Raw genomic sequence first — 25,410 nt, 5'->3', positions numbered from 1 at the left:
GAATCTACCTCAGAGTGCCAACAACTCGTTTGTGAGACGGGAGAACTTCCCCCCCTCTCCCATTAATTTCACTGGGTTGTTCACTTTAATGCTTAGTAATGCCGCTGGAAGTGTTGGTGTAATTTCACGGGTAGTGTAATTGCAAGTTAACTTCGTGGCTGATCTCTTCAACAGATGGAAGCAGGGTGGGGGTGGTGATGAAACCCACAGGAAATGGGTGCTGCTGGAGGAAAACGCAGATGGAAAAAAGGAGACACATAAGAACAGAGAAAGGGGAGAGAGAGAGATCAAGGAACCAGGGGGCATAAGAAACATATGGCAGAGGGAGGATGCTCTGAATGACCACTTTAGAGAAAACTGAACACAACTAAAAAGAGTATGAAGAATTAAATATAAATTACAGACACCAAATACTTTAATGGACATTATAAAAACCCAAATGCTATGGTGGTCAGATCTCTGGGACCAGACATTCTTGCATTCAAGTACCTGCTCCTCAGCAAACCCTTAGGCCATAATTAAGAGCCTGCATTTTATTTATGCTGTGGGCCTCATGTTTTCTACAGCCTCCATGCTCCTGAGACTGCAGGAACAGGACTCAGGCAGAACTTGCTGTCTCAATACAGCCCTGCCACATACTTTTCATCAAATCTCTCAGGACCAGCTTCATTCAGAAATGTTTATATACCTCATCTTAATAGATCACTTGAGACTTGGCACCTGAGTAACCCAGGCGTCACAATGTTTTGCCTCTCCATGGTACTGTGAGGATAAAGGACAGATGCTGAGGAAAGGGCCTGGCACATCAGGCCCAGCACCATGCACTCGTGGGCGTTTTGTTGCCAGGACCCAAGCTAACATCTCCACAGGAGATAGTTTTGCTCCACACAGACACGCCAGCACTCTGCTCTGCTCCGCTCCAGATTTCAGGGTGTGACACGCACTCACCCTGAGTGCTGCTATGCCACTTTTATCCCAAATCTAGAGCAGTTGATGAATTTTTTTGGTCAAGAACTTGTCTGCAGTGATTCACACCTCTAGAAATGTATAGAAGTTGGGAGTGTCAAAGGAATCCTTAAAACTGAACCAAAGGGGGCATTGGGGAGGAGGAAAACTCGCTTGAAGCTCATCTGTCTGCGTGGAGCATAGCCTGACCACAGGTGGGGATTTGCTCCTGCTTCCCATGGCAGAGGCTGGAGGGGGCATATGTAACAATAACCTTGTCAGTCATTGCTTTCTCAGGAGAGTATTTTGTTCACCTAGGTACACACTACCTAGGTTATCAGAGTTATCAGATAAAAAATATTATCAGAGTATACAAAGACAATAGTTCAATGTGCATGATTTGTGGACTATAAATACAGTAAGAGGAAAGGAGGCCTAACAAACTAGTGCATCACAAAAGAGTAACTGCAGATTGATTTCAAGGCTGAAGGCCAAATTTAAGTGTTGTTTTCTGTGTTCCCTATGATCACAAAGTGAGGAAGAGAGATGAGAGCCTGGACTCAGTCAAGGGGTGCCTAATTATTTTAAGAAATCAGGTCTTGTTCTGGGTTTGGGGGTTTTTTTATTCCCCTCTTTTTTGCTGAATTTGGTGGACACAAGACTATCCGGAAAAGAAATCAAGCTTGAGGATTTCCATTAATATTCAGGGGGAAAAACCTCACAAAATTTCTGTTAAAGAGTTGGTTCATGCCAGTCCCCGCCCAGGCACATCCTATTTCTATGGCCTATAAACCAAAGAGACTGCAAAGAGCAGAGATGACTGAAACCTCTTTAGCGTGCGAAGTGAGAGCCATTGCTCTAGTTTTTGTAATAACAGTGAGTAGATAGGTATAAAATACTGTATAAATACCAACTAAATAATTCCTTCAGTAGATTTGGAAGTAGGTAATTTGTATTGAAATGTGATTGGTAATTTGTATTCAAACTTAGGTCAGAAAACTTTAACTCAGGCCCCGCAAGTTTAATAATGGATTTATCGTCCCAAAAATGAGTGTTGTGGTTTTCAGAGATGGCAGGTTGGTCTCCTTTCACTGAACTCAGCCAACATTGCCGAATTGTCTTTCAAAATATACATGCAAGTTTGAAAGTTATGTCTGGAGCCATTTTGCCCAAATACATCTTACAGAAAATGGTGCTAAAGACTCCAGATTTCAGCTCAGAATTTCTGGCCACCTGTTCTCAGGCACAGGATTTGGGTGTACACCATTCCTAACAGGGAGAAACGGGAAAAATGTCTAACTGGGGAGGTTTAGGTTGGACTTTAGGGGAAATTCTTCACAGAAAGGGTGATTAGACATTTGAATGGGCTGCCCAGGGAGGCAGTGGAGTCACCGTCCCTGGAAGTGTTTGCTTTCAGCAAAGTCTGGACGATGGCACTTGGTGGTATTCGGTCAAAGGTTGGACTCGATGATCTCAGGGGTCATTTCCAACCTAACTGATTCTGATAAATCTGTTCTTTTAAACAACGCTACCAAACGACGAAGCATCTCTGGCTTGCAGCGCGAGATGGGAATTTTTTTTTCTGCACTGTGTTGGATGCGGAGCGAGTCTCATTTAGTAACTCTGTGTGGGTGAGGCTTTCCGGGGCACAGCGAGATAAAGGCTCCAAACATTCTAGCAAACGCGGTCCCAGGGATACTGTTCCCGCTCGGTGCCCAGGGAGCGGGACAGCGGCCGCGTCCCGGCCACCGTGGGTGCCGACGGGGCCAGGCCGGCCCCGGCCCTGCCGGGCCCTCACGCATTGCGGGCGGGGGGAGGGGGAACCGCGTTCCCGGCCCAGACTGTGCATGTCCGAGTGACGCATTGCAGGTACGAACCCACCAATCAGCGCCCTCCTTACGGAGTCTCTGCACTCCTCGGCATTTTTTCCTAAGATCCCCTTCCGCCCAGGGAAATAGTCCCTCGCCCTGCCCCCCTGCGCACCCCCGCTCCTCACCACACCGTTTCACAAGCGCAGACCCCAGTTTTTCCTGCACCTCACCCTTTCGTGCGCCCGGGCTCGGGGGCTTAGGGGCACAGGGGCCGCGCTCTGGGTGCGGGGGGGCCCTGCCTAGAAGGGCGCGAAGGGCCGGGACTCGTTTCGCAGCTCCGCTCGCTGCCGGGGGAAGGGGAGGGGGGAGGGAGCGGCGCGGAGCGATCCGGGCGGGCGGTGAGGCGGTTTATGAGGCGCCGGCGGCGGGCGGGCAGGGCTCAGTGTGAGGCGAGCCGTGCAGCGGGCAGGTCGCGCAGCGTGCGCCCCGTGCAGCTCTCAGCTCCCACCGCACCCCGCAGCCAGGCCGGGCCACCATGGTGAGTCCCTGGGCACGGAGCAGCCGCAGGGTTCGGCGGGCGCCACGGCGGTGCTCGGCGTGTGAGGCGGGGGGTGGGGGCGGCTGGATTGGGTGCGGATGGGGGGGGGAGGTTGGCTGGTGTGGGGCGAGGTCGCCTGCAGAAGGGCGGGGGGGAGGCAGGGTTGCAGGCGTCCCTCGCTGCGGCCGACGGGCTTAGTCTGGCGCGGATGGTCCCGCTCGGAGGCGCCGTGTGCGTGGGAGGAAGTGGTGGCGGCGGATGGGTCCCGCCCGGGTCCCTTTCCCGCCCTGGGGCGTTGGTGCGGATTCAAATCCAAACGGCCCCGGGGTCGGCGGGAGCGCCGTGAGGCGGCGCTGGGCGCGTGCCGGGGGGGGAGCGGTGGATAGCGGTCCCGCCTGCGAGGGGACCTGGGGCGCTGGGAGCAGGGGAAGGAGCTTGCCACGATGGCATCAGCTCCGCGTTCTTATCGCTTTCCCCCCCTCCCTGTCCCTGGCGTGTGCGGCTGAGAGTGCCTGGGGAGGCAGCCTAAGATGTCCGGCTCGCTAGCGAGGTGTGCTGCGCCTGGTCATAATAATGCACTGCGGAGCCCTGCAGCTTCTGAGCAGCATGATGATGAGGGGCAGGCTGTGCCTCACTGCACCATCGCCCTCCTCGCTAGACCTGTTGTCAGCTCGCGTTGGAGCCCCTGCCGATTCCGTGGTAGCGCCTTGGTGTTGGCGGCTCTGTTGGACAAGGGATTATTTGTGTTCTCTTTTTTTTTTTTTTTTTTTAAGTCAATTTTGGCTTCCCGTTTTGGTCACTGCAGAGGACAGTCTCGCGTTTATAATTTTTTCGGTGATGCCTTTAGGACTTTAATCCGCTGTCGAAATAAAGTGCGTTTTGTGGGATCGGAGAATTGTTTCAAATTCGGTCTAGACGATGTGAAATTAGGTTTTGTTTTTGGTTTTTTTTTTAAACAAGTGGATAATGAGAAACGTACCAAACCCAATTTTGTTGCAAAAGCAGCAGCACTGATCACTTAGGGCTATCTCTGCATTAAGATATTATCTCTGCATTAAGATAAGTATTGTGGAATTGTCTTTTCATTCATTACGTGCTTCTGAGGAATCAGATCACTGTCAGGTCGTCATGTCTAATGTGAATGATGGATACTTAAAATTTAGTTTTTTTGAAGTGGTCTTTCTGAGCAAAGAAATTAGGTGAATTGAAACCTGAATCGGTTCTTTTGCTTGAATTGTGAACCTATACAGCAAACCATCTATTAAGGAGGGGGGAAAAAGCAATGGATCTAGCAAGCAAAAGACTTGCTGCATTTAATCATCATCTGTAGAGAACCAAAAATGGAGTATCTGCAAGCAAGGTCTGTGTTAAAATGGGTGTGTCCAGGAGGCACAGTGACACTGAATGTGGTTATAGTTCATCCCGACAGACCAAACTGGCTCAACCTGTGACTGAATGTTGTCCAGTACTCCCCATGGTAGATAAGGCAGAATGATCTGCTCCTAGAATAAGCTAACCTACCATAAGCCTAATTTTAGTCCGTGTATGCTAGTCTGTCTGGTTCTTGTTCCACGGTTAGTCCTGCCAGAACAGAACTGTCCCTTCAGATCCGATGCGTGTGAAATACACCGAAATGCCGAGTTTCAGAGAGGAACAGTGTTTGCGATTTGCTGGTGGCTCTTTATCAGGCAGTGTTAGTCAGTCCTGTGGAGGATCTCCCAAACTGGTTACTGCAGAGCAGCTACGGCTGTAATGAAACACTACCTCTAGAGGCTGTATGTGCCACAGAAACCGCCGCACACACAACAGCTCCCCTGCTTTTCTAGGAGGTTTAGAGTCTTTGTCAGGGCCTCCGCACAAACTGGGGGTGGGGGGATGGGAGCTACTGCAGTGAAAATGAAAGTACTGCAACGTGAATCACAGAATGCCGTCTCATATCTGTGATGGCATCAGGAGTTTTTCAGGTGGGTCTTGGCCATGATAAAGGGCATGTCAAACCTTCAGCATAGGCACGTTCCAGTCAGCATTTAAACGTTTGGATCTGAAGTTGCGTTGCCTCGATCAAAGTGCGCACCCCGTCACAGGTATGGTGCGCGATAATCTAGCTTAAATTCGGGGCATAGAACTCCAGGAGGCCCCTCTCGGAAGGGCACAGTGGCCTGTAACTCGCGCGCACGGTTCCAGGCTGATAGTCCTCCACCTGGGTGGCACGGGAGGCTGGGATCTGGCAGGCTGCTGGCTCCGCCCTTTACTGCTGTTGCGCAGCAGTCCCTGCAGAGCCCAGCACTGCAGAGTGCAGATGGTGTTTGTTCAACCTTGCCCCACCTCCCCCCTTATCTTTCAACTGCTCCATACCTGTGCCTTCTAATAAGGTTTGTGCTCTCCTCAAACAATGTACCTCTTACAGGTACTGTCAGAGCTTATCCAAATTCATGGTTAGGGTGTTTTAAGTTTCTGGAAGAGTTAGAGAGGAGGAAGAGCTTGAGAACGCTTAACAGCTCACACATTGCTATGTCACGTCTTCGTATAAAATTGTTTGTATAAAACAGTACGTGACTCAACTTGGTAACCCGTAAGTACTGACCTAAATAAACTAGGTTCTTGTTGCTTAAATCTGATCTACAGCTTTCTGTGGGTATGAATGTCTTATGGAAATGTAGCACATCGTTCTCCTCACTCGAACAGTAAAAATGTAAATAGCATGCAAAGGTAGGAGCCTGTGTTAATGATACTCTCCAGACAAGCAAAAATCCGTTAGGCTTCTGCCAGGTGACCAGCAGAATACTTCCATCCCAAAGCCTAGAGTTGAATCGGTGATGTTCTCAGCAGTGTTACTGCCACCCTAGTCTGTTTTTTGTTCCTTGTTTGTTGGTTGTGGTTTTTTTTTTTTTTACAAAAAGTAGAGCCTACATGGGGATACTTCCTACAGCAGCTGAAATTTGGACAAGTGGAATCTGTAACTTCCAATACCCATTGGCTGCTAGTTTAAAAGTTGCTCAGCAGGGAGGTCTTGGTTCTTAAAGTGGGTGAGCCCCAGGCAGTCTGAGAAAGGAACTGATAGAGGCTTTTGTCTTGGGCTGTTGCCGTATTGTATGCAGATTTTTTTTTTTTTGGTAAGCAGTTTAGCTCTTGTATGGCTGCTTGAGTAGCTGTCTTTCCTTCTGTTGTAGGAGGAATAACCAGCAGCTGGTAATTTCTAAGTTTGTATGCAATATAGGAATGTAATTCAAATTGTAGTTACTTAAGTAAAAATTGACAGGTGGTGCATGTACCTTTTTCTAAGTCTTCCCTTGGCAGATGGTTAATGTGTAGGGAGAGTGTGGTGGGCACGCCTAGTGACTGAAAAGTTTTCTGTCAGTATTGCATTAACTACAAAAAGGGTTGTTGCTGAAATGGTCACAACAGGAACAAAACTGAAAATGCACTGTTGAGCTTAGGCAGTGAACGTGTCTTTTCTGTATTTTAGTGTGGGTTTTACTCTTCAGTGGGGTACTATGAAGTAAAGAGTTCAAGAAGCTTCCCTGAAGGAAATGTGTGGCCTTGTTACTGGAATTGAATTGAAGCTATCCAGAATTCGTTTGAAGAATAAGCTGACTTGAGACCCTGGGAAGGTGTTTCTACAGTCCTCAAACACTTTTGTGCTCCTTCAGGAGTGAAGTCCATTTTGGGTTTGGCCTGAAAGACTGAGGATTTTTATTGCTGTCAAATACAGTTGATTCAAAACTGGTGATAGATGCAGAAGAGGTATAAACTGGGGTTTACCCAACTGATACAGAAATTACACCCTAGACTACAAAACCTTTCTTTGCTGGCCCTGTTAACTACCTGGTAGCTGAGTCAGTGCAGACAATGGTCTGAAAAGGTCTAGACAGGTGCATGTCACTGAAATGACTGTTTTGGGCTGAAGCTGGTGTCTTGTGTTTTACAGCCAGGTCTTGGACATGAAGCTTGGACATGTTCATCAAGGGATGATTTAATTCTAGCAAAGAGTATATTTTTCTAATTTTACCGTTGTAACTTAGCAGAAGATACTAGTCTGCCTTAAATTTGGCATTTGGGAGTTACTGCTGCATTACTTAGACCTAAAGTGTTTCATTTGAAGCTGAGCATGGTAGTGTGCTGTGTGAGGTTTTTAAAACCAGTCTATAGAGAGGGGCCTGTGTGTCCTGAGCTTGGTAATGTTGCTTGGGCAATTGATTGATAAAAGTGGTAATATATTACTTGGGTGTATCAGATATTTCAGGGTCAGGAAATGAGGATAGGCTACCAGTTTTACTTAGCAAGCAATCCCGATGACTTTTGAGCTGTATTAGTTAGAACTATTTCAGAATGCTATAGATAAGTCATGAAGAGCAGCTACCATATTTAGAGGTTTCTACAAGTCTTATTTTGCCTTGAACTTTTGCTACAACTATAATCATATTTTCTTTTATTGCAGGCTGATCAACTGACAGAAGAGCAGATTGCAGGTGAGACTTTTGTGCTGTGTTGCTACTCCTACTTGACCTGGCACATCTCTTAATCCAGTGACAGTCTTGTGTTACACAATATATTTTGCTTTCTTAGATACTAAAGTAATATGGTGGAATGTTTTGATATGTTACCTAAGTTTTAGAGGCTCATCTGGATACAATGAATGTGTAGGTAAACAATCCTCACATCTTTACTGGCTAATAGACTTGTGACTCTTCATTTTTGTCTCATGACTACAGAATTGTCTCAAGTGCAAACTGAAAGGGGGGTGAGGCAGGGTGAGAGTGACGAGTCTCTGGTGTGAAGGCTTGGAATCTGCAGTACTTTTTGTAACAGAAGGCAAAAATAATGTACTGTGCTGTCTCCTGTCAGCAGAGATGTTTCAGAGTGGCTCTTGTTGATGACAGCAGAGATTGGCTTCAAGATGACAACTCTTAATATTCCATATTTGGAACTGCATTTTGTGCTTGGACACAAGTGTTGTGTGTGTGCTGTTCTGATGGTTTGGCACTTGCTCTGAAATGCTTAAATATGCATCTCTTATATCTTAGTATTGGCCCCTTAACTATGGGTTACGTGCACTTATAACTGCTTATTAATGACAAAAACTTTGCATTATCGTGTCTGCTACTCATGCAGGCTGCACAAACTTGGGTGTTGCTTATTGTTCTCTGCAGACTTATTTGAACTCCAATAATTGATGTGACTTAAAGCTGGTCATGCAGAATTCAGCTTTGCCAAAGACATTAAAGAACTTTAGGGTTTTGATCTGACAAGTGTATGGTGTTAATACTAGAAAGTCTTAGTGTGCATAACTGTCATGTGAATTTATTCTTGAGGATGTTAGGGTTCTGCTAATCTAATAGTGCCAGGTCAACCATACAAATAACATCCTCTGAGAGGTATTGCTATTTAATGGTGGTGTATCTCTTAAAGACACTGTATTAAGCAGAAGTGTCATTATGAGCTGGTTTGTTTTTGCCATAATTGCCAAATCTGAAGTGTAAGAACATTCTTCTGTAGCTTTTACACTTCAGAAGCTTGCTTTTACTCAAAGGAGACTAATTATGGTTTTGTGGAAAATCCTTAGTCTATTTACTTGTTGCCATGGTACTGTCTTGTGAGTAAGCACAAGCCAAATTTAGTTCAATTTAAGATTTATTTTTTTTTTCTGGAACTGGCCTACATATCTTAAAGGTTTTGTGATGAGTTTAGTTGGAGCAGGCTTTATCAATTGTCACTGCTGTCTTTTCAATAATGTTGTTCCAGTTCTTAACTGTAGAAGCTTTATTAGTTGATGTAGCTGATTATGGAATATAAACAGGAAGCTTGTTACCTTGGGATTAGTGCAAATTTTAGCTATTCATTTATGATGATATAATTCTTGGAACAAAAAGTGAGTATTGATAAGCGTGTCATGCTGGAATAGAGGTTTTCATCTGCATGGAAGGAATAAAAGTATATCTTTAGTGTTAGTGTTCAGGGTAAAATGTCCTATCACTTTCAGTTCAGTTATTGGTTTTTCATTAAGCAAATGTGTTTGCAAGAAACCATAAACCATGAACCTCAGAGGTGAAGACATGAGCCCACTGGTGGTCTGTTAGGGAACCGTCCCCAGTACTGCTTAGGAAGGGCTGCAGCTGACTAAGCAGTCTGCTTAGTTTTGCTGCTGAAGGCCAGTGTCTTCCCATGAAGACTTCCAGGTAAAATTTGTGTGTTCTGCATACTGTGGCTTGGAAAACTTGAGCCACTGCCACTGTAACTGAGCTTCTCTGAAGATACCTAGCTTTTAAGTTGAGGTAAACTTAGTAAATGGTACTGCAAGGTAGTGACAACTTTACCTTTCCTAAATAAAAGGCCAGAATACTTAATGCAGCCACTTCTCCTGGGCTTAAAATCTTCCACCTGTGCTGCAAAGCACCAGAATAGAGTTGTTAAAGATTCAAGATGTTATTTTCCATGGAACTCATTAATCATATAGGACTGAAGCTCCTCATCAGTGTAAGAAGAGGTGAAGCTTCCCAGAGTTTGTTCATACGAGAGACTGAATTTTGAAAGCTGAGTAGGTACAAAAGTGAATACTGGCTGCAGTTACATTCAGTAAGAATTGGAGTTGCTAAGTCCAGTGGCCATCCCTTTGGTTAAGCGCTGTATTAAAAAGGTACGCAGGTCAGGACCACTTAATGTGGGTGGTCGGGTGGGGGAGCAGCCTGAAGATGCCTTTGTCCCAAAGCCAACTGGTCTGCTGAGCTATCCCTCCTCCCATTAGACCTCAGGGTTCTAACTGGGCTCTGAACAAGTAGGCCTATGTATGGTGTTTGTTATATCTTGTTCCTTTACTGTGCTGTGCTTCTCTGTTGGGGATCTGACCGCAACAGTGATTTTAAATTGATGCCATAATAGAAATAGAGATGTTTAAGTGTTGAGCTCCTGGTAGCTGTGAAGAGAACAATCGACATTCTCCTATAAAAGTTCCAGACATAGCTTGCTAAACTGTGCAAGAGTGGGAATGGCAGTCCTGGTTCACTGAACATATTAGGTCACTGAAGACTGCTACTTCATCTGGAAAGGTGATGTGGTGCAGAGGTGCCTCAGAAGCTGTGGTGAAAAAGAACGTTTTGAGCTAGGGTGGTGGTGTTAACATTCTGTTGGATTAGCCTTTCTTTCATGGGACCTGGAAGTAGTGTTTTTCTTGATGCAGGACGCTTTTCAGAGGGAGGAGACCTTGTAGCCTTACGAGAGAGTTTTCGTTTGCAATTTGGTATGGAGAAGTGGAATAGAGAGGATTTGCTTCACATGCTACTTGGAGTCATAAAGTGTATGAGGTCTGTTTTATAACCTTATGTTGCAGGAAGCCAGAACTGAATTACTCACTAAACTTTAGTCATAGCTGCCTTCACTAGCCATGGCTGCAAATCTTCAAAAGCTATGCTACATTCCTCTTGTTCTCATCTGAACTGTATCTGTGTAGGTTGTTACTCCTTTGTTCTAATTACTGGAGGTGGTTCCCAGAAGTGGTTAAGGAGGTATTTTAATTATATTCCTAACTTGATTCAGCATTTCAAATGGGAATATGCTGCTAATCTTTGACTTGCTTTATTTTCTTTATGGTTATGCTTATGATTTTTAGCTGGTTGCTTCTTAGCCTACAGCATCTTTGAGTAAAAGAAGGGTAGAATTGTCCTTTGAGTGGTTCCTTTCAAGTGTTCAGAGCATACCACTGGAAAGCCTATTTTTGTAGAAAGAAAGCTTTTAAATTTTGTGTTAAAAAAAAAAGTTAAGTATTACTTCTTCTAAGCAAGGTCACTGCAATGCTGAGAAGTCTGCTTCATGGTTAGGTTAGTGATGGTTGACCTTCATGTGAAGGACAAAGTTGTTAACAGCTAAACATTTTGAATAACACTTGAGCACTTGACTCTTCAACTTTCCCCTTTTGAGGTCCTTCCATGTTTGACTATGAACTTCTGTAGTAGCCTCGACCTGAAAACCTTTCCTTCCCTGGTGTAAAACATAAACTTATTTGTTGCCTCTAAGATAACTGAAACTAATCCCAAAGACTGTTTGGGACTGACTGTAGGTACAGGTGCTTGGTGATTATACAGTACTGGCTTCAAACAGTTTTGTTTGGTCCTGTAGTATCCTTGCTCCAATTCTTATGGGCTAAACAGTGGGAGTTGGCTTTTGGAACACTTCAAACTGTTAGATGTAGAAGAGTAGGGCTTTTTTCCTGAGACTTGATTGTGACTGGTATTATAGCTGCATTCATGAACTATAAAAAGCCTATTTTTGTAGTTTCATTTTTAACACTTGGCAGCTTGTACTTACCTCAAGGGTTTCAGAGTATGAAGTGGATGAAGTAAGACTTCATGCAGGTCATGTGAAAACACAGTTTTTACTGTGACTAATTCTGGTCTGGGAAACCCACCATCTGGGAAGCTGGCTGCTTGGAAATGTTGGAAAAAAAAAATAATACTTGGAAGTATTTCTGATGGAGTACCCTTGAGCTGACAAGTTGTCCAAAGGCATGATCTTAGGTGCTTTGGAAGCTGTAAAAGGATCTGAACTCTAGAAGTTAAGATTTTCATGTTTAACTGTCGTGTGTATGAGCTACTACAGCCCAGTGAGCTCGTTTAAGGTCTGTGGCCAAAGACAAACAGATGGCATGGATTAAAACCAGCTCCATTTTTGGACTGGACAATTAAACATGTTATGCTTGTATTAATATTCCTGGCTACAGTACAGCCATTGTAGGGGTTTAAGAGGTAATGTTGAAACACAGCTAAAGCAGTCTTAAAACTAGTCAGAAACACTTCTGTGAGTGCTGTTTCAGGATGCAGTAGGGCCAAAGCAATTTTCTAAGCAGCTTTTCAGAAATGAAGACTCCAGTGACTTTCCTCCTTGAACAACTGTGGTAGCATTGCATTGTTCAGACATCTGTGTCTAGCAGAAGTGGGTTATAATGAGAAACTTGGTTTTAGTTTGGTCTGACCATACCTTTTTCTATTGGCTCATCTCCTCAATTAGTAATAAAGGTGCTGTTAAGCTATAGCATTTATATTTTAAGTACCAATTTTCAATTTTCTCATTTAATTCCATGCTGTTTTCTGTTGAGATACAGTTCCTACCAAGAATGTGGATCATTCTAGTTCCAGATAGCTATTTCAATTCTGTGTTAAGAATCCTTTTCAAGATAGATAGTAACAAACATCTGAGTACTTCTGAAATGGATGACCTTCCATCTTAGTTTAGGTCAAAATGTGGTTGATTAGTAGACTGGTGGGTAGTTTTTCAGATGTTGGTGCTTTGATATTGGCATTACAGTTACGCTGGCTGAGCAGTATACCAGAATTTTCTTACAAGAATGAAATCAAGTACCTTAGAACAATAGGCAGCAGTGAATTAAGTTAACCTTTCAAAGCTGAAGGGATTAACTTTCTTGTTGTTGTACAGAATTCAAAGAAGCTTTTTCACTATTTGACAAGGATGGGGATGGTACTATAACTACAAAGGAGTTGGGGACGGTGATGAGATCGCTTGGTCAAAACCCCACAGAAGCAGAGCTACAGGATATGATCAATGAAGTAGACGCTGATGGTAAGACTTCACTAATAAGTAATTTAATGAAGTGCATGAAACACATTTTTCTAACAAAGTGATTGTCTTTCAGGCAATGGCACAATTGACTTTCCAGAGTTTCTGACAATGATGGCAAGAAAAATGAAAGATACAGATAGTGAAGAAGAAATTAGAGAAGCGTTCCGTGTCTTTGACAAGGTACTATAATGTTTACCTTAAATATTCCTTTTGAGAAAACTGTCTGACTTCTGATGTGCTTCCTCCTGAAGCTGAGGGGTATTTGCAGTCCTGTTATCTGGAACCTCTAGATTGACCAGTCACCCTAAAGTTCAGTCTACTGTGGTACTGTAGCTGAAAGTCAAATGAGGTGTCAGGATAGTAGCAGGTGACGCTGTTTAAGGTACTGCTTGTTATGATACTAAAATACTCGTACACAACTGGCAGGGAAATTGTTTTAAGTACTTAAAATAATGTTTTAAATCTTTCATGTAGTCTTTGCTAAGTGAATCGCTAAAAGAGTCTAAAGTTACTTGATTTACTTAAGATGCACCTTTGAGCCGAAAACATACGATGTGAAGTACCTTGGGTGTTGGAGAGGAAAGTCAGTTGAGTTCGTATACACTAGTACTTCAATATTTGGTGTCCCAGCTAGCGTGGAATATGTAAAAGTAGTCTCTGAAGGCCTTGTGGCTTTGTGCTGGAATCCTGTTAAATAGGCAAATCAGATAAGTAGCTTGTTTTAAGGACCACTTGAACCACAGTCACATAAGTTAATAGACATCCATCACCTAAGATGGTTGCAAAAGGTGCTGATTGCATTGTCAGTGGTATAAAAATGTTTGAATACGACAGCCAAAGTAGACTATATTGGATAAGTTGATCTTAAAATGTCTTTTTAAGACTAAGAGATTGGACAATGTTGAAGGTATGTTTGCAGCTCTCATTTGCCTTGTGCAAATGCTAGTGGTTAAAGCTATGTTAACTTCTTAATGTTCAGTTTGCTCTGCAATGTTCTTAAGTTATAGTTAAGTCACTAGGCCTTAGGCAAGTCTATTCCAGTGTTCCTTTTATCCCTCCCAGGATGGCAATGGTTACATTAGTGCTGCAGAACTCCGTCATGTGATGACAAATCTTGGGGAGAAGCTAACAGATGAAGAAGTTGATGAAATGATTAGGGAAGCAGACATTGATGGTGACGGTCAAGTAAACTATGAAGGTAAGGAGTCGTTAACTGATTCTTTTTGTGTAGCACTTCTCACGCTGGTGCTTGGGTGGTTGCTTATAGCCACACCAAGTTTAAGTAGGGTAGTGTTCAGACAAGTTCATCTGAACACGTAGTGTTCCTTTAACTAATGTTCAATTAATATGTACATTGTGTACCTCTCAATGGGTTCAAGTTTGAGTGTTATTGCTGCCTTTGTGCCAAAGGCAGAAAAAGACTATTCATCTGTGCAGTACAAGAATTAACTTCCTAAATCTAATGATGTCTAATGACCATTAGAATAAGCAAGTTGTCAGATGTTCACATACTGTTCTGCTCACTAACGAATGTTGATCTGACTGTAGGAATTCACTCACTTGTCATAAATGCTTTTAAAATTGCTTATTAATCAAAGGGGAAAAGCCTCTCAAATATGCAGAAGTTTCAAGACCTTTAGAAGACCTCTTCAATATATTTCACACAAATCAGATGTAACATTTCTATTTCCTCCTTTCTTTCTGGCATTGAAACTTAAATGAAGTAATGTGAGCAGGAGGAGTTCTTTCAGACAGGTGTTTGCAGCTCAGACAAGCTAAGCTTGTTTTCATTTTAACTTTCCAAATGTGCTGTAGGAAGGGTATTTTCAGATAATACCTGTACTGTTTCTGAGGTGTAGGTGTGCTTTTCCTTTAAGGCCTCTTTGGTTGTGGCCTAAGGACGAGCACTCATCTGTGAGTGAAGAGTTATTTTTATGTACAAGGCTGCTGTTTCATCACTGTGCTTATGGGTTCAGAGACTGGCACTAGAGAGGATCATCATCCCTCTTGTTTCCAGTTGCTCTTCTGAAACTTAAGCAGCCAATTAAGTCCTTTTAGGTTCCCAATCCCTTTTCATTATTGTATCTGAAACTATGTTCCAGCACAATAAATGAATCCTATTCTGTGGGTTCTGATTTACTATTTGCCATGAATAAGCATTAAAGCAGTTGCTTAAAGACAGGCAAAATTGCACGACTTGGGCTGTTCTGCTTTGGAAAACAAGAAATTCAACACTGTACACCTACTTAACTGATTGTCACTTCAGTGTGATTTCTACTCTTAGTCATTCCTGGGTATCTTGTCCCCATCTGTAAGTCGGTGGACATGAGTAATGTTTTGTTTTGGAAGTAAGGTTGTTCTCTAGTTAACTGAGGGACCAACTTTTATAAAAAAGTAGAGGCCTCTTGCCTATTAAAAATAGAAGGGGGTTTAGGTGTGATTGGTGAAAAAGGGGACTGTCTTGAGGATGCTTTTATTTGACTATAACTGAAAACAGTTTTCAAACAATGTTCAGCACCAGTATGGTCACTTTTCAGATCTTGCAATTCAGTTTTTTTTCTCTGAATAACTCATACAACTCTTTCCTTTTACAGAGTTTGTACAAATGATGACAGCGAAGTGAAGACGTTGTACAGAATGTGTTAAATTTCTTGTACAAAATTGTTTATTTGCCTTTTCTCTGTTTGTAACTTATCTGTAAAAGGTTTTTCCCTTACTGTCAAAAGAATATGCATGTATAGTAATTAGAAGGCCATTCCTCCATGTTTTTCTCCTTTATCTTACTGTCATTGTTCTGATTTTTGGAAAATTGATCTAAGTAACAAATGTTGCATGTGGCTTACTCTGGATATTTAAGCCCTTCTGCACATCTAAAGTTAGATGGAGTTGGTTAATTGAGGGAACATCTGGATTGTCTATTAAAGTAGCTTTCTTTAGGAGACTTAGGTATGACTAGTGTGACAAGTTACATTAAGTAAGCTAGGGTTTACCATGCATTAGCAATTCCTTAGTTAAAGCAACACGTTGGCTCTCCTTCTCTAGTACACAAGAGTTTATTCCCCTTTCTGTGATGGAGGAGGACTCTTGCAGTAAAATGAGGTTAATAGTATCTGTCGTGTGGCTAATGCACTGTAAAAGTCATTCCCCTAGCTTACTTCACAGTAACTTGTTTGTGGCCATACCTGTAACATGTTGTTGAAATGTGGAGTCTTAACGTTGTGGACGATTGACAGTCAACAATATGAAACTTAAGTTGCACTAATGCAAAACGGGTGATTTATCCAGGTACTCGTACACAAGTTTTTTTTGTACTGCTGGTCCTGTACCAGAAAACATTTTCTCCTCTTGTTACTATGCTTTTTAAACTTTGTTTAGCCACTTATTTTAAAAAAAAAATCTGCTTATGGCACGATTTGCCTCAAATCCATTCCAAGTTGTATATTTGTTTTCCAATAAAAAATTACAATTTACCCATACTGTTTCAATGTATCCTTGAATTATTTACAGGAATTGTTCAATGCAGTTGCTGCTCTATGTTTCAGTCTGTAGCAGTTCGGTTTGCTTATGCAATGGATTGGCTGTCTTAAAATAGCTTGGAAGGTGAAAACTTAGTCCTTAAACTCTGGCCCTTAATAGTATTGTTGACTTGAAGAAGCTTTCTTACTAGTAGTTTAAAATGTATTTTACAGTCTTGTGTGGAGCTTGGTGCTTCAATAAACTTACGTAGTGACTGGCTATGCCCACTATCTGTAGACATTGTGAACTGGATGTTGACCTAGTTCAATAGTTGACCTAAAATTAAAATTCCTTGTTCAGACAACTAAACCTGTTTGCTTTCTTTTAATTATTTTGGAGTTTATTCCCTGTCAGCTGCTACATCGGGGTAACTTAGTCTCACACTTGGGCTTTTCTGAAACTGCCATATCTGAGTTCCCATTCAGGATGCAGCCAGCTCAAAGAACAGAAGAAAAACATTCTCTTACTCATTTGTTAATGAGCATAATTGTGCTTCTTGCACTAGTTTTTTGTCATGGTTTAAATTTTTTTTAAAGCAGAAAACAAACCTGGTTTTGACCAAGGACAGATCTAAGAACTCAATGCCAAAGGCTGCTTGTGCCTATTGCCTCTCTACTCTCCTGGCAAGAACTGACTTGACCTTACATATGCTATATGGTTATCTTGTTTGGGGATTCTGGTGGCCTTTAAACAAAGCATTGGCCCTTGCATCTGGCTACCCTCACTGGTCCCAGCAGAGCAGTTACCTGATGTTTTAAAACTGTTTCAGTCATCTTTGAACATGTAAAATTAGGACAACTGTTCAATCTGAATTCAGGAACACTTAATCAAATGTTTATGGTCACCGATCTTAAAGCTCTGCTCTCTAAGGACTATGAACAGCTCTACTGGCTTTTCAAAGAGGTTTGTCAAAAGTATTTAGGTTGCCAGCATCAGAATTCCTTAGAACTGTTGTTCGTGCACTGGCAATCTGATTCAGGAAGCTTATGCAGTCTAAATTTTCTAGCAGTTAGGGTTTGCCTTCTATGGAATAAGTGACTGAACCAACACTTCCCACCCAGTCTTCAGCTTATGGTCTAGGAGCCTGGGGACAAGACACAGGTGTTTAAGCTGGCACTGGTCAAGGATAATTTGACAGAACCATCAGAACAACCACTTGAGATTCTGAGTTGCTGGAGTATGGGAAATCTCATTTTTAAAGGTAAGTAATGCAAACAGGGATCTGACAAGAATTTGATTTTGCCGGTCTGGTGTCTTGACTTTGAGAGTAGACTGAGGATCACAGTTCAGCCTATGCAGGCTTCTACAGCTCCACATGCCTGTGGAAGCATCTACAGTAAAAAGGAGAGGGCCCTCTCCATTATGAAAGACTATCGTGGCCGAGTTACTTGCCTTTCATAAAAGGAGTGGTTGAAGAATAAGTGAAAAGGCCACCTTTATTTATGGCCACTTTAACTGCTCCCTGCTTGGGGTGTTTTAGTCACAGGAATCAAAGCTGCTGGTTCTGTTTAATTTGTTGTCCATGTTGCTGTTATGTAAATGAAATGCCTGATTTCTAGGTCTGTATTGGAGTCTTGTAGCCCTGTTTACATAATTCTTAAGCTGCAGAATGGGAATGGTAGATTTCAGTACTGGCTGCTGATGAAAGGATGTCTTCTCAGGTACAGTGGGCCAAGTGTGATGGAAGCCAGTGGCATTGGTCATGAACCTTTTGGCTGAGGTGCACTTCCATGTCCTTTTGCAATTGTGGAACAGTAATCCTTAGCTCACTCTGGGCGGATTTCTGGATATATGTGTAGGAATACTGAAGTTCCAAGCTGAGCTTCTGATAGCTATACAAAACAATCCTTCATCCTGTCTGATAAATATGGTGGAGGTTCTTATGTTCTGTATACTAGCAAAAAACCCCATCTTCAGCATGACACTGCAGTAAAATGGCTGTTGGTGTTTTATTCTAAATGGGGCAGTGAGGTGGGAGATCTTAGGCCTAAAGACTAATGTTCCCTTAATGTGTAGGCTTAGGGGGATATCCTATTGATCCTTGATGGGAGGGAATGAAGACAGATTAATCTCAGTAGCATCCACTGGCAGAACAAGGGGCAGTGGGCACAAATTTGAATACCAAGTTCTGTCTGAACAGGAGAAAAGACTTTTACAGTGAGAGTGATAAAACTTAGGTTGTGGAGTCTGTGTAGATTTAAAACCTAGCTGATGAGGTGCTGGGCAAATGGCTCCAGCAGATTCTGCATTGAGCAGAGGGTTGTACTAGGTAATCTGAGAATCATTTATCTTGGCACACACCTCTTGAGAAGTGAAAGTGCCCCTGCTAGCTTCCTAGGCTTACCATGATCTAACCCTACTTCCATATGGTGGTCTTCCCCAGCAAGGGAAGATGCACAATTGCTTGCTACAGCCTGATAAGCTTTGGAGTATGTCTCTCAAGTCATCCTAGTAGTGTTAGGAGTCACAGACAGGACTAAGGCACGGTACCTCAAGGTTGCAAGCTGTCCTGAAAAAAATACTTCCTTAGTCGCTTGTGACTGTGGAGTTTTGAAGTGGTAAATATGTGACTGGATGAGGAATAGTAGCTGACAAGTTTGCATCCTGTTAAGATAACTGCCAGTAACTTAATGATAGCTAATGGCTAAAGGAGAAGGTAAGTGAGGATTAAGGGCCTGCTAATAAGATCAGTCTTATTATTTGAGTGATACTATAGCTCAGAAGGCAGATGAGCATGTAATGCAGGAGTGCAGCTGGTGGACCTGCTACAGGCAGTGCACAGGGGGTATTTATTTAGTCTTTTGGCCATTGGTGTCCAAAGACCTGGCTCTTAGGAGTGAGGCAGCTGTGTTTATGTCGTATTGCGCTGGCCCACTCAGAAATTGTTTGCTAACAACCTGGACTCAATGAGAAGCAAAATTACTGCTTGCTTGTATTTATGTTTATCACCTCCATGACTATACCATGTTTATTGGACAGTGACTCAGTCCACTTAAAAGAAAAGCTGCGTTAAACTGGTTTACTGAGTAAGTGGAGTTCCATAATTCAGGATTAACCTCATTGCTCACCATTTCCAGTGAGGGTGGGAGGGAAATAGTAGACACTTTAAAATTTCTCCTTGAAATACTGTGTTTAAAAATGGCATTTCTGTTGAAGTCTTCATGCTCTAATGGACAGTTAAGGAAGTTTGTCAGTCTGTCAAACAATAGACTTATCAGTTAAAAATTTGCTGGTCAGCTCAGCAAAACTACTGCAAAAATGACTCTTGAAAAGTAATCCTTTTTTACCAAGTGGGAACAGTAGGTATTTGAGATGACAGTGAAGATGAATATGCTGGGGTGTGCAGTCAGAGTACAAAGAAAAAATGTTATGTTCAGCTAAAAGGGGCAGTTCCAAAAAAACTTGGGTACTGCATGTTAAACCTGTGCTTTAACAGAACCTTGAAGAGATTGAATCACCTTTAGGTTTGTTAAAGTAAGTGTATAACATATCATAGCATCTCCCTAGCTATCTCTTTTCTACTTACACCTATATCATCAGTACAGATTTGTGATTGGAATGAGAATAACCATCTGCACCAGTTTCTGGTTTTGAAAAACGTTCCTGCAAGAATAGTCACAGCCTGTCAGGTTATCTGTTTGCTCTGAGAGCCTTAATTTTCCTGTATCCCATAAGGGTGAGTCTGATGTCATAGTGTCATCTTCAGATGATGTAAATGGCAGTTTGTATTTGAAATCCATGACTCCCTTTCTTTAGCTGCTCCATATTAAAAATAATTCCTGTGGTTTTTTTCAATATGAACTGTGGAGAAGAGGGCATTTATTTCGCTGTCCTAAACTTGAGATTCCTGAGATACTGTTCAAGAAGTTGTGCAAAGATCAACTGGGATACCTTCAGATGTAGAAGATTGGGTAAAGATGACTTTAATGGCAGTAGCCTAAAGATAAGGCATATTCCTTGCAAAATTCTGATTTGGATGATGTGACACAATAACTCTTGATGACGTTATCGATAAGTTTCAGCAGGCTATTGAAGAATGGGTCTGCTTTTCTCTGCATGCTGTGTGTATGTCAAGTAGCAGATAGTTCCTGCTCTTAGATCCTGCCATACAAACAGGATGTCATGCAGTGTTATATAGTGACTGCACACTGATAATTGGCTTTTTTTAGGAGGAGCTGAACTGGAAGTAAGAGTGAAAGAAGGGGACAAGAGTGAAAAAGACGATAAAAGAGTGTAGAATTAGGAGAATAGCATGGGAGGAAGAGAAAATAGGTTTGATGCAACATCTAATAATTGGTGCAAGACAAAGTCCACTGCTATTTTCTTAACAATAGCAACACCCTAGGGCTGGAACCCCTGCCTTACCCCTGCAGGGTGTTCTCAAACGGCAGGGGTGGTAGCTGGGTTTGTTGTTAAACTTCTAGTAGCTCCCATAGCTGGAATAGAGTATTTAGGTTGTTCCAATTGCATAATTGTCATCTTGCAGATCAGACCTTTGGGTAGGCATGTGCTTGCTCAGGAGTTCAACTTCCCTATTAGTAAAACAGTACTTTTATCAGTAGGAATTGACACCTTGATCAGCAAACAGTATCAGTTCTCCATTCAGACCTCTCCCTTAGTCATTTAGGTATCACCAGCTTGTGGTGCTGGCTGGTTCCTTGTGTGACAAGGTATTCCCCTTCCTTCCAGGTCTGACAAGCTCTAAATTTGGATTAGTCACTGATTGTATTGTCAAAGCAGCACATCCCTGGTCCTGTTGTACCTTCTTAAAAGGCACATGCTTTTTGGCAGCCAGAAAAATGCCCTTAAGAGAAAGAATTTCTGCTAGCTTTTTATGTCTCCGGGATTATAGAAAAGTTATCTGTTTCTGGGATGAGAGCTAATTATTTTTTTTTTAAACTAAGAGGTTTTTTCCACTCTGTTAAAAGACACTGCTATGGAGATAAAAGGGGGAAGAAAAGAGGTTCAGTGGTCTCCCCTCCTCCCAATCTGTCAAAAATTGTGAAAATCAGAAGATTTGCAACCCCAGGAAGACTAGGGTGTTTCACAGTTTCCTCTGTTTCTAAGGTCTTCCAGCCTCTGACTACTATAATTCTTTTTTCTATTAAATGGACTCTTTTTCTACTATTTACTAAACCTGAGGCCTTCAAAATACCTTTGAAGCTCCCTGTGTGTGAAGTGGAAATGCAGAGTCTTGTTGCAGCCAAATCAGTCACACAGACTGGAAAATTGTAAGTCAAGGTCTACTCTGAAGCTCTGTGGTCAGTGCAGTCTACAGTGATTCAAAAGGTCTTGAATATGCTTAAAAATAAAGCCAGCTGATGGATCAGGATGTGACAGTTTCCAATAATTTGGAATTGATTCACAGAGCAGTGTAATATGTGATTAGAATTTTTCCTTTTTTAAAAGATGGTAGAATTAAGACAGAACTGCACAATTGGTTTGCAATTTCAACTCTGAGAACGGTAGGCATTTTTCCATGGAATTAATATTGGCATTTATTTATACATATGTTGCACTTTAAAAGGCTGCCAAGATAAAAATTATTAGAGGATTGTCTTCTGTTGACTCTCTGTGGAAGCCATCCCCACCACACAGGTTAACAAGCCACTTTGCAGGATCATCTGAAAGCAAGAGTGAAGGAACACTTTCAGAAATTTTTGTTGTTTTAATGATTCATTATTCTGCCAGTAGGACAAGTTTTCTTCATTTCTGAAATGGACTGTGATGCCCAGGCTAATCATGCAGGGAAGTTACGCCTGTCTGCTAGCTTTTCCATTCTCTCCCACCCTCATGCTATAGCAGCGTAACTGGATTGATGCTGTGGGGTTTCTGCTGGCAGTGGCTTCCCTAAAAGCCTTTAAAATCCTTTTGTGGTTCTTTATTGGGCTTTGGGAGGAATGCTACCAAATAATTTCCTTCTGGCAGCTTTTTCTTTCCCTTGAATTTGCCCACGTTCTGCCCTTCTGTAAAGCAGCATTAGCTAAGGAGACCCATTTCCACATACCCTGAAGAAATCTTCATATGACCTGAAAAAGAAAAGCTGGAGGTCCCTCACAGGATGGTCCAAATTGCCATGGTGTAGATTCACCATTTATCTGGCATAAATTACACTTGAGCATGGGTTTTATTGGCAAGGTTCTGATAAATTCCCTTTGGCTACCGAAGAGGCTTATAAAATGTTTTTGCTGTTTTGCTCTTGTTAGAAAGCAATCTTCACTACAAAAGCAATGAAATTGGGGAACACTGGGGAGTAGGGGGGAGGTTTCATATCCATGGCCCTTGCTTTCTTGGCTGCCTCTGTCTAAAGATAAGCCTGTGGGCTATGCTAGCAGTTAAACAATATAAAAAGCAGTCATTTGCTCCTGAAGCAGATTGGAAGTATCTACATCAATCCTGAGACCTTATTGCTCATCTGCATCTGAGAGAAAAGTACCTCCTTGCAATCTGTCTGTGAAGTGTAGGCAAGCAGCTATTGAGGGAATTTGCTGAACAGTCTTAAGCAAACTGGCAGTTCTCAGAGAACATCTGATGCAATTACGTTTTATATCAGAAGCCTGGGGAAAATGCATCCAGTATTCAAATGTGTGTGTTTATTTCTTCAGCCCCCATCCAGCCATCTCTTCTGCACCCAGCCAGAGTAGGACGTTTTCACCAAAAATGCTGATAGTTATATCCATTCACTGTTGGCTTGGTAAGATGAAAGGAGTCATATAAATGGTATCCTCTGCTTGAGTTGCACCTTGTTTCCTCAAAGGGGAGAGGCAGACTCTATCTTGCCAGTCATCCTCTTAGTCTTATTTTCTGCTCAAAATATTGAGCAGGTGTGTTTAATTGTTTGATGAACTCCAGCAATTCTGACCTTTTCTGGTCCACAGCCATTCTTGTGAGATAAAAGCATCTCTGTTTGTTGGCAAGATGAAGTTAACTCCACTGCTCAAAAGTTGTCTATCCTTGTGAGCAGTATTTTTTTTTGCCGTGAATCTCTGTGCCTGAGATAGCATAGGGAACAGGAGACTGGTGTGAAAGGTTTGCAGCAAAGGAGCTCTTTACCTCTTGAACAAAGATTTTTACCTCTTCAGTAAAGCTTAGAAGGCTGTTCAGGGCACCTACAGAAGACCATTGATTACATCCTGTGTAAACCTGTTACCAGGCAGAAAATGGCCCCAGTTCAGATCCTTAATGTTGCTCACGATACATGTATATTCTAACTCAGTCATCGGGGGAGGGCCCATCTCCTCTGCTGACTTGCAGCCTCCAAGCAGATCCTAGCCAGGAAATTCTTTTCCCAGCTTACTTGCTCTTTGGCACAGCATAGCAATCTCAGTAATGTGGGGATGAAAACAAAAGTGGCATATGAATTTTGAGCCATTCCATCAAGCTACCCTGCAGCAATGAGTCTGACAGTCTCAGCTCAATTGAAATTAACTTACCAAAGAGGTTTGGATATTTGCCTTCTATAGTTCTTCCATTTTTGCTTGAAGACTTACATATTTAATTTTTATCCTAAGGTGTTTATTTTTCCCCCAAGCATCCTCAACTATACAGAGCACTTTTGTACAATTGTTTAATTATGAATAGTGCTTTAGAAAAGCATTGGAACTTCAGCTCTATGGGGAGCTGTGCTTAAGCAAGATCAGAACCTTGAAAGATACCTCTGCAAATGATGGGACCTACTTGTGAACCAGTTTCTACCTTCAGTTTCACCATATTGTTCTTCTCTGTTGTGTGGAAGTCTGGGAAGAATCAGTAGCTTGAAGGTCCTGTCATCCTCCTGTCTCTGCTGACATTTTATTCCAGGATATTAACAGTACACCAGAACATTAAGTCCTCAGCTCTCTTCCAGCTCTCGGGTTCGTATGCAAGTAAGTAAATCAGATGAAAATTATGTGATAGGGAACCTGATTTATGTATTTCAACACTGAAGCACACCTGTGACTCCCATTTATATGCTTCAACTGAAGGCCACTGGAGTCTCCTGGTAATTTCAGTGCTCTCTGGATCAAGCCCTCAGTTTGACAATCTGTGTGGTAGGTCCTGGTTCAGCATATTCTTAAGGATATGTTTAATTCCATCCCCATTTAATAAAGCAATTAAGTGTGTGATTAACTTGAGTAAGAGGTTGAAGCCTGTGCTGAAAGTCAAGCATGATCTCTGCTGAACTGAGACTTAAATAGTAATTTACACTAGAGGCTATCCCCATCCAGCATCTGGTAAATAGGGCTTCTGCAGACACACAGCCCTGGTAGATATCGCTGTGGATACAGATCTTTTCAAAACAGAGCTATCTAAAATCCAACCATTTCCAAGAAAAACACTCTGGCTTGTTTGTGCCCTGTCATGTACACAGGCCCTTCCTTTTACAGTAAATATGGCTACATGAGGGCATTCGTAATGAAAACCAGTTATTTTGAAGTAAAAACTGGTAGAAGCGATTAAAGAAATAGGAACAGTGACAACAGTGCCTCAGCTCACCATAATTGCTTCTTTTACAAAGTCCAGGTGCTTCGTTTTGTTCTGCAGTCCAGAACCATCCAGTCCATTTACTTTGCTCCAGTACGTATTATGCAAATAAATCTTTCTTCTAATAAAATATGCATGAACATCTGAAATGCAAAACATGTACATAAATTGCCATATGTTGGCTGAGGCATAAGAGCTCTATGTGTGACCTGAGCACATGAGAAGCAATTCAAATCAGCTTAGCACTAGCTGAGCTGGCAATCTAGAGGGCTATGAGTGCCTCATTTAAATAAACTTGCACTTGCCAGAGACTAGAGATACTGCTGAATGAGATCCAGTGCATCTCTCTGTGGTAGCCTAAGAAGTTGCCTCCCCCAGTTACTGACAGTAGTACTGTCTTGGAGGTTGCCCCTGTCCACAGTAAAATTAGCAGAACTGCCCCACCTCAGTTGCTTTACTGCAGTCTCCTCCTTTCTTTAAACTGCAGGTGAAGTGAAACTTTAGCTAAACTAACAGACTTCACATTGAAGCTGTTAAAGCATTGACTGTGTTCTCTTGACTTCACTGTGA

General features: G+C 42.3%; 1 protein-coding gene across 1 annotated transcript; it reads left to right on the top strand.

Moving 5' to 3' along the window:
• The first annotated feature begins 3,144 nt into the window (after nt 1–3,144).
• On the top strand, nt 3,145–16,686 carry CALM2 (calmodulin 2). The gene is made up of 6 exons (XM_064648427.1): nt 3,145–3,294; nt 7,733–7,763; nt 12,718–12,861; nt 12,935–13,041; nt 13,924–14,059; nt 15,456–16,686. Exons 1-6 carry the CDS (start codon nt 3,292–3,294, stop codon nt 15,482–15,484), a joined length of 450 nt encoding a protein of 149 aa, XP_064504497.1. The 5' UTR covers nt 3,145–3,291; the 3' UTR covers nt 15,485–16,686.
• The last annotated feature ends 8,724 nt before the right edge of the window (nt 16,687–25,410 follow it).

The sequence above is a fragment of the Pseudopipra pipra genome, chromosome 3 (genome assembly GCF_036250125.1).
Source record: "Pseudopipra pipra isolate bDixPip1 chromosome 3, bDixPip1.hap1, whole genome shotgun sequence".
NCBI lineage: Eukaryota > Metazoa > Chordata > Aves > Passeriformes > Pipridae > Pseudopipra > Pseudopipra pipra.
This window is presented reverse-complemented; position numbering and strand designations above follow the sequence as displayed.

Bases quoted from the DNA above. Each gene is read 5' to 3' on its own strand.
- CALM2 (XM_064648427.1), top strand. The intron at 7,764-12,717 runs GTGAGACTTTTG...GTTGTTGTACAG, and splicing joins GACAGAAGAGCAGATTGCAG to AATTCAAAGAAGCTTTTTCA. The intron at 12,862-12,934 runs GTAAGACTTCAC...ATTGTCTTTCAG, and splicing joins CAATGAAGTAGACGCTGATG to GCAATGGCACAATTGACTTT.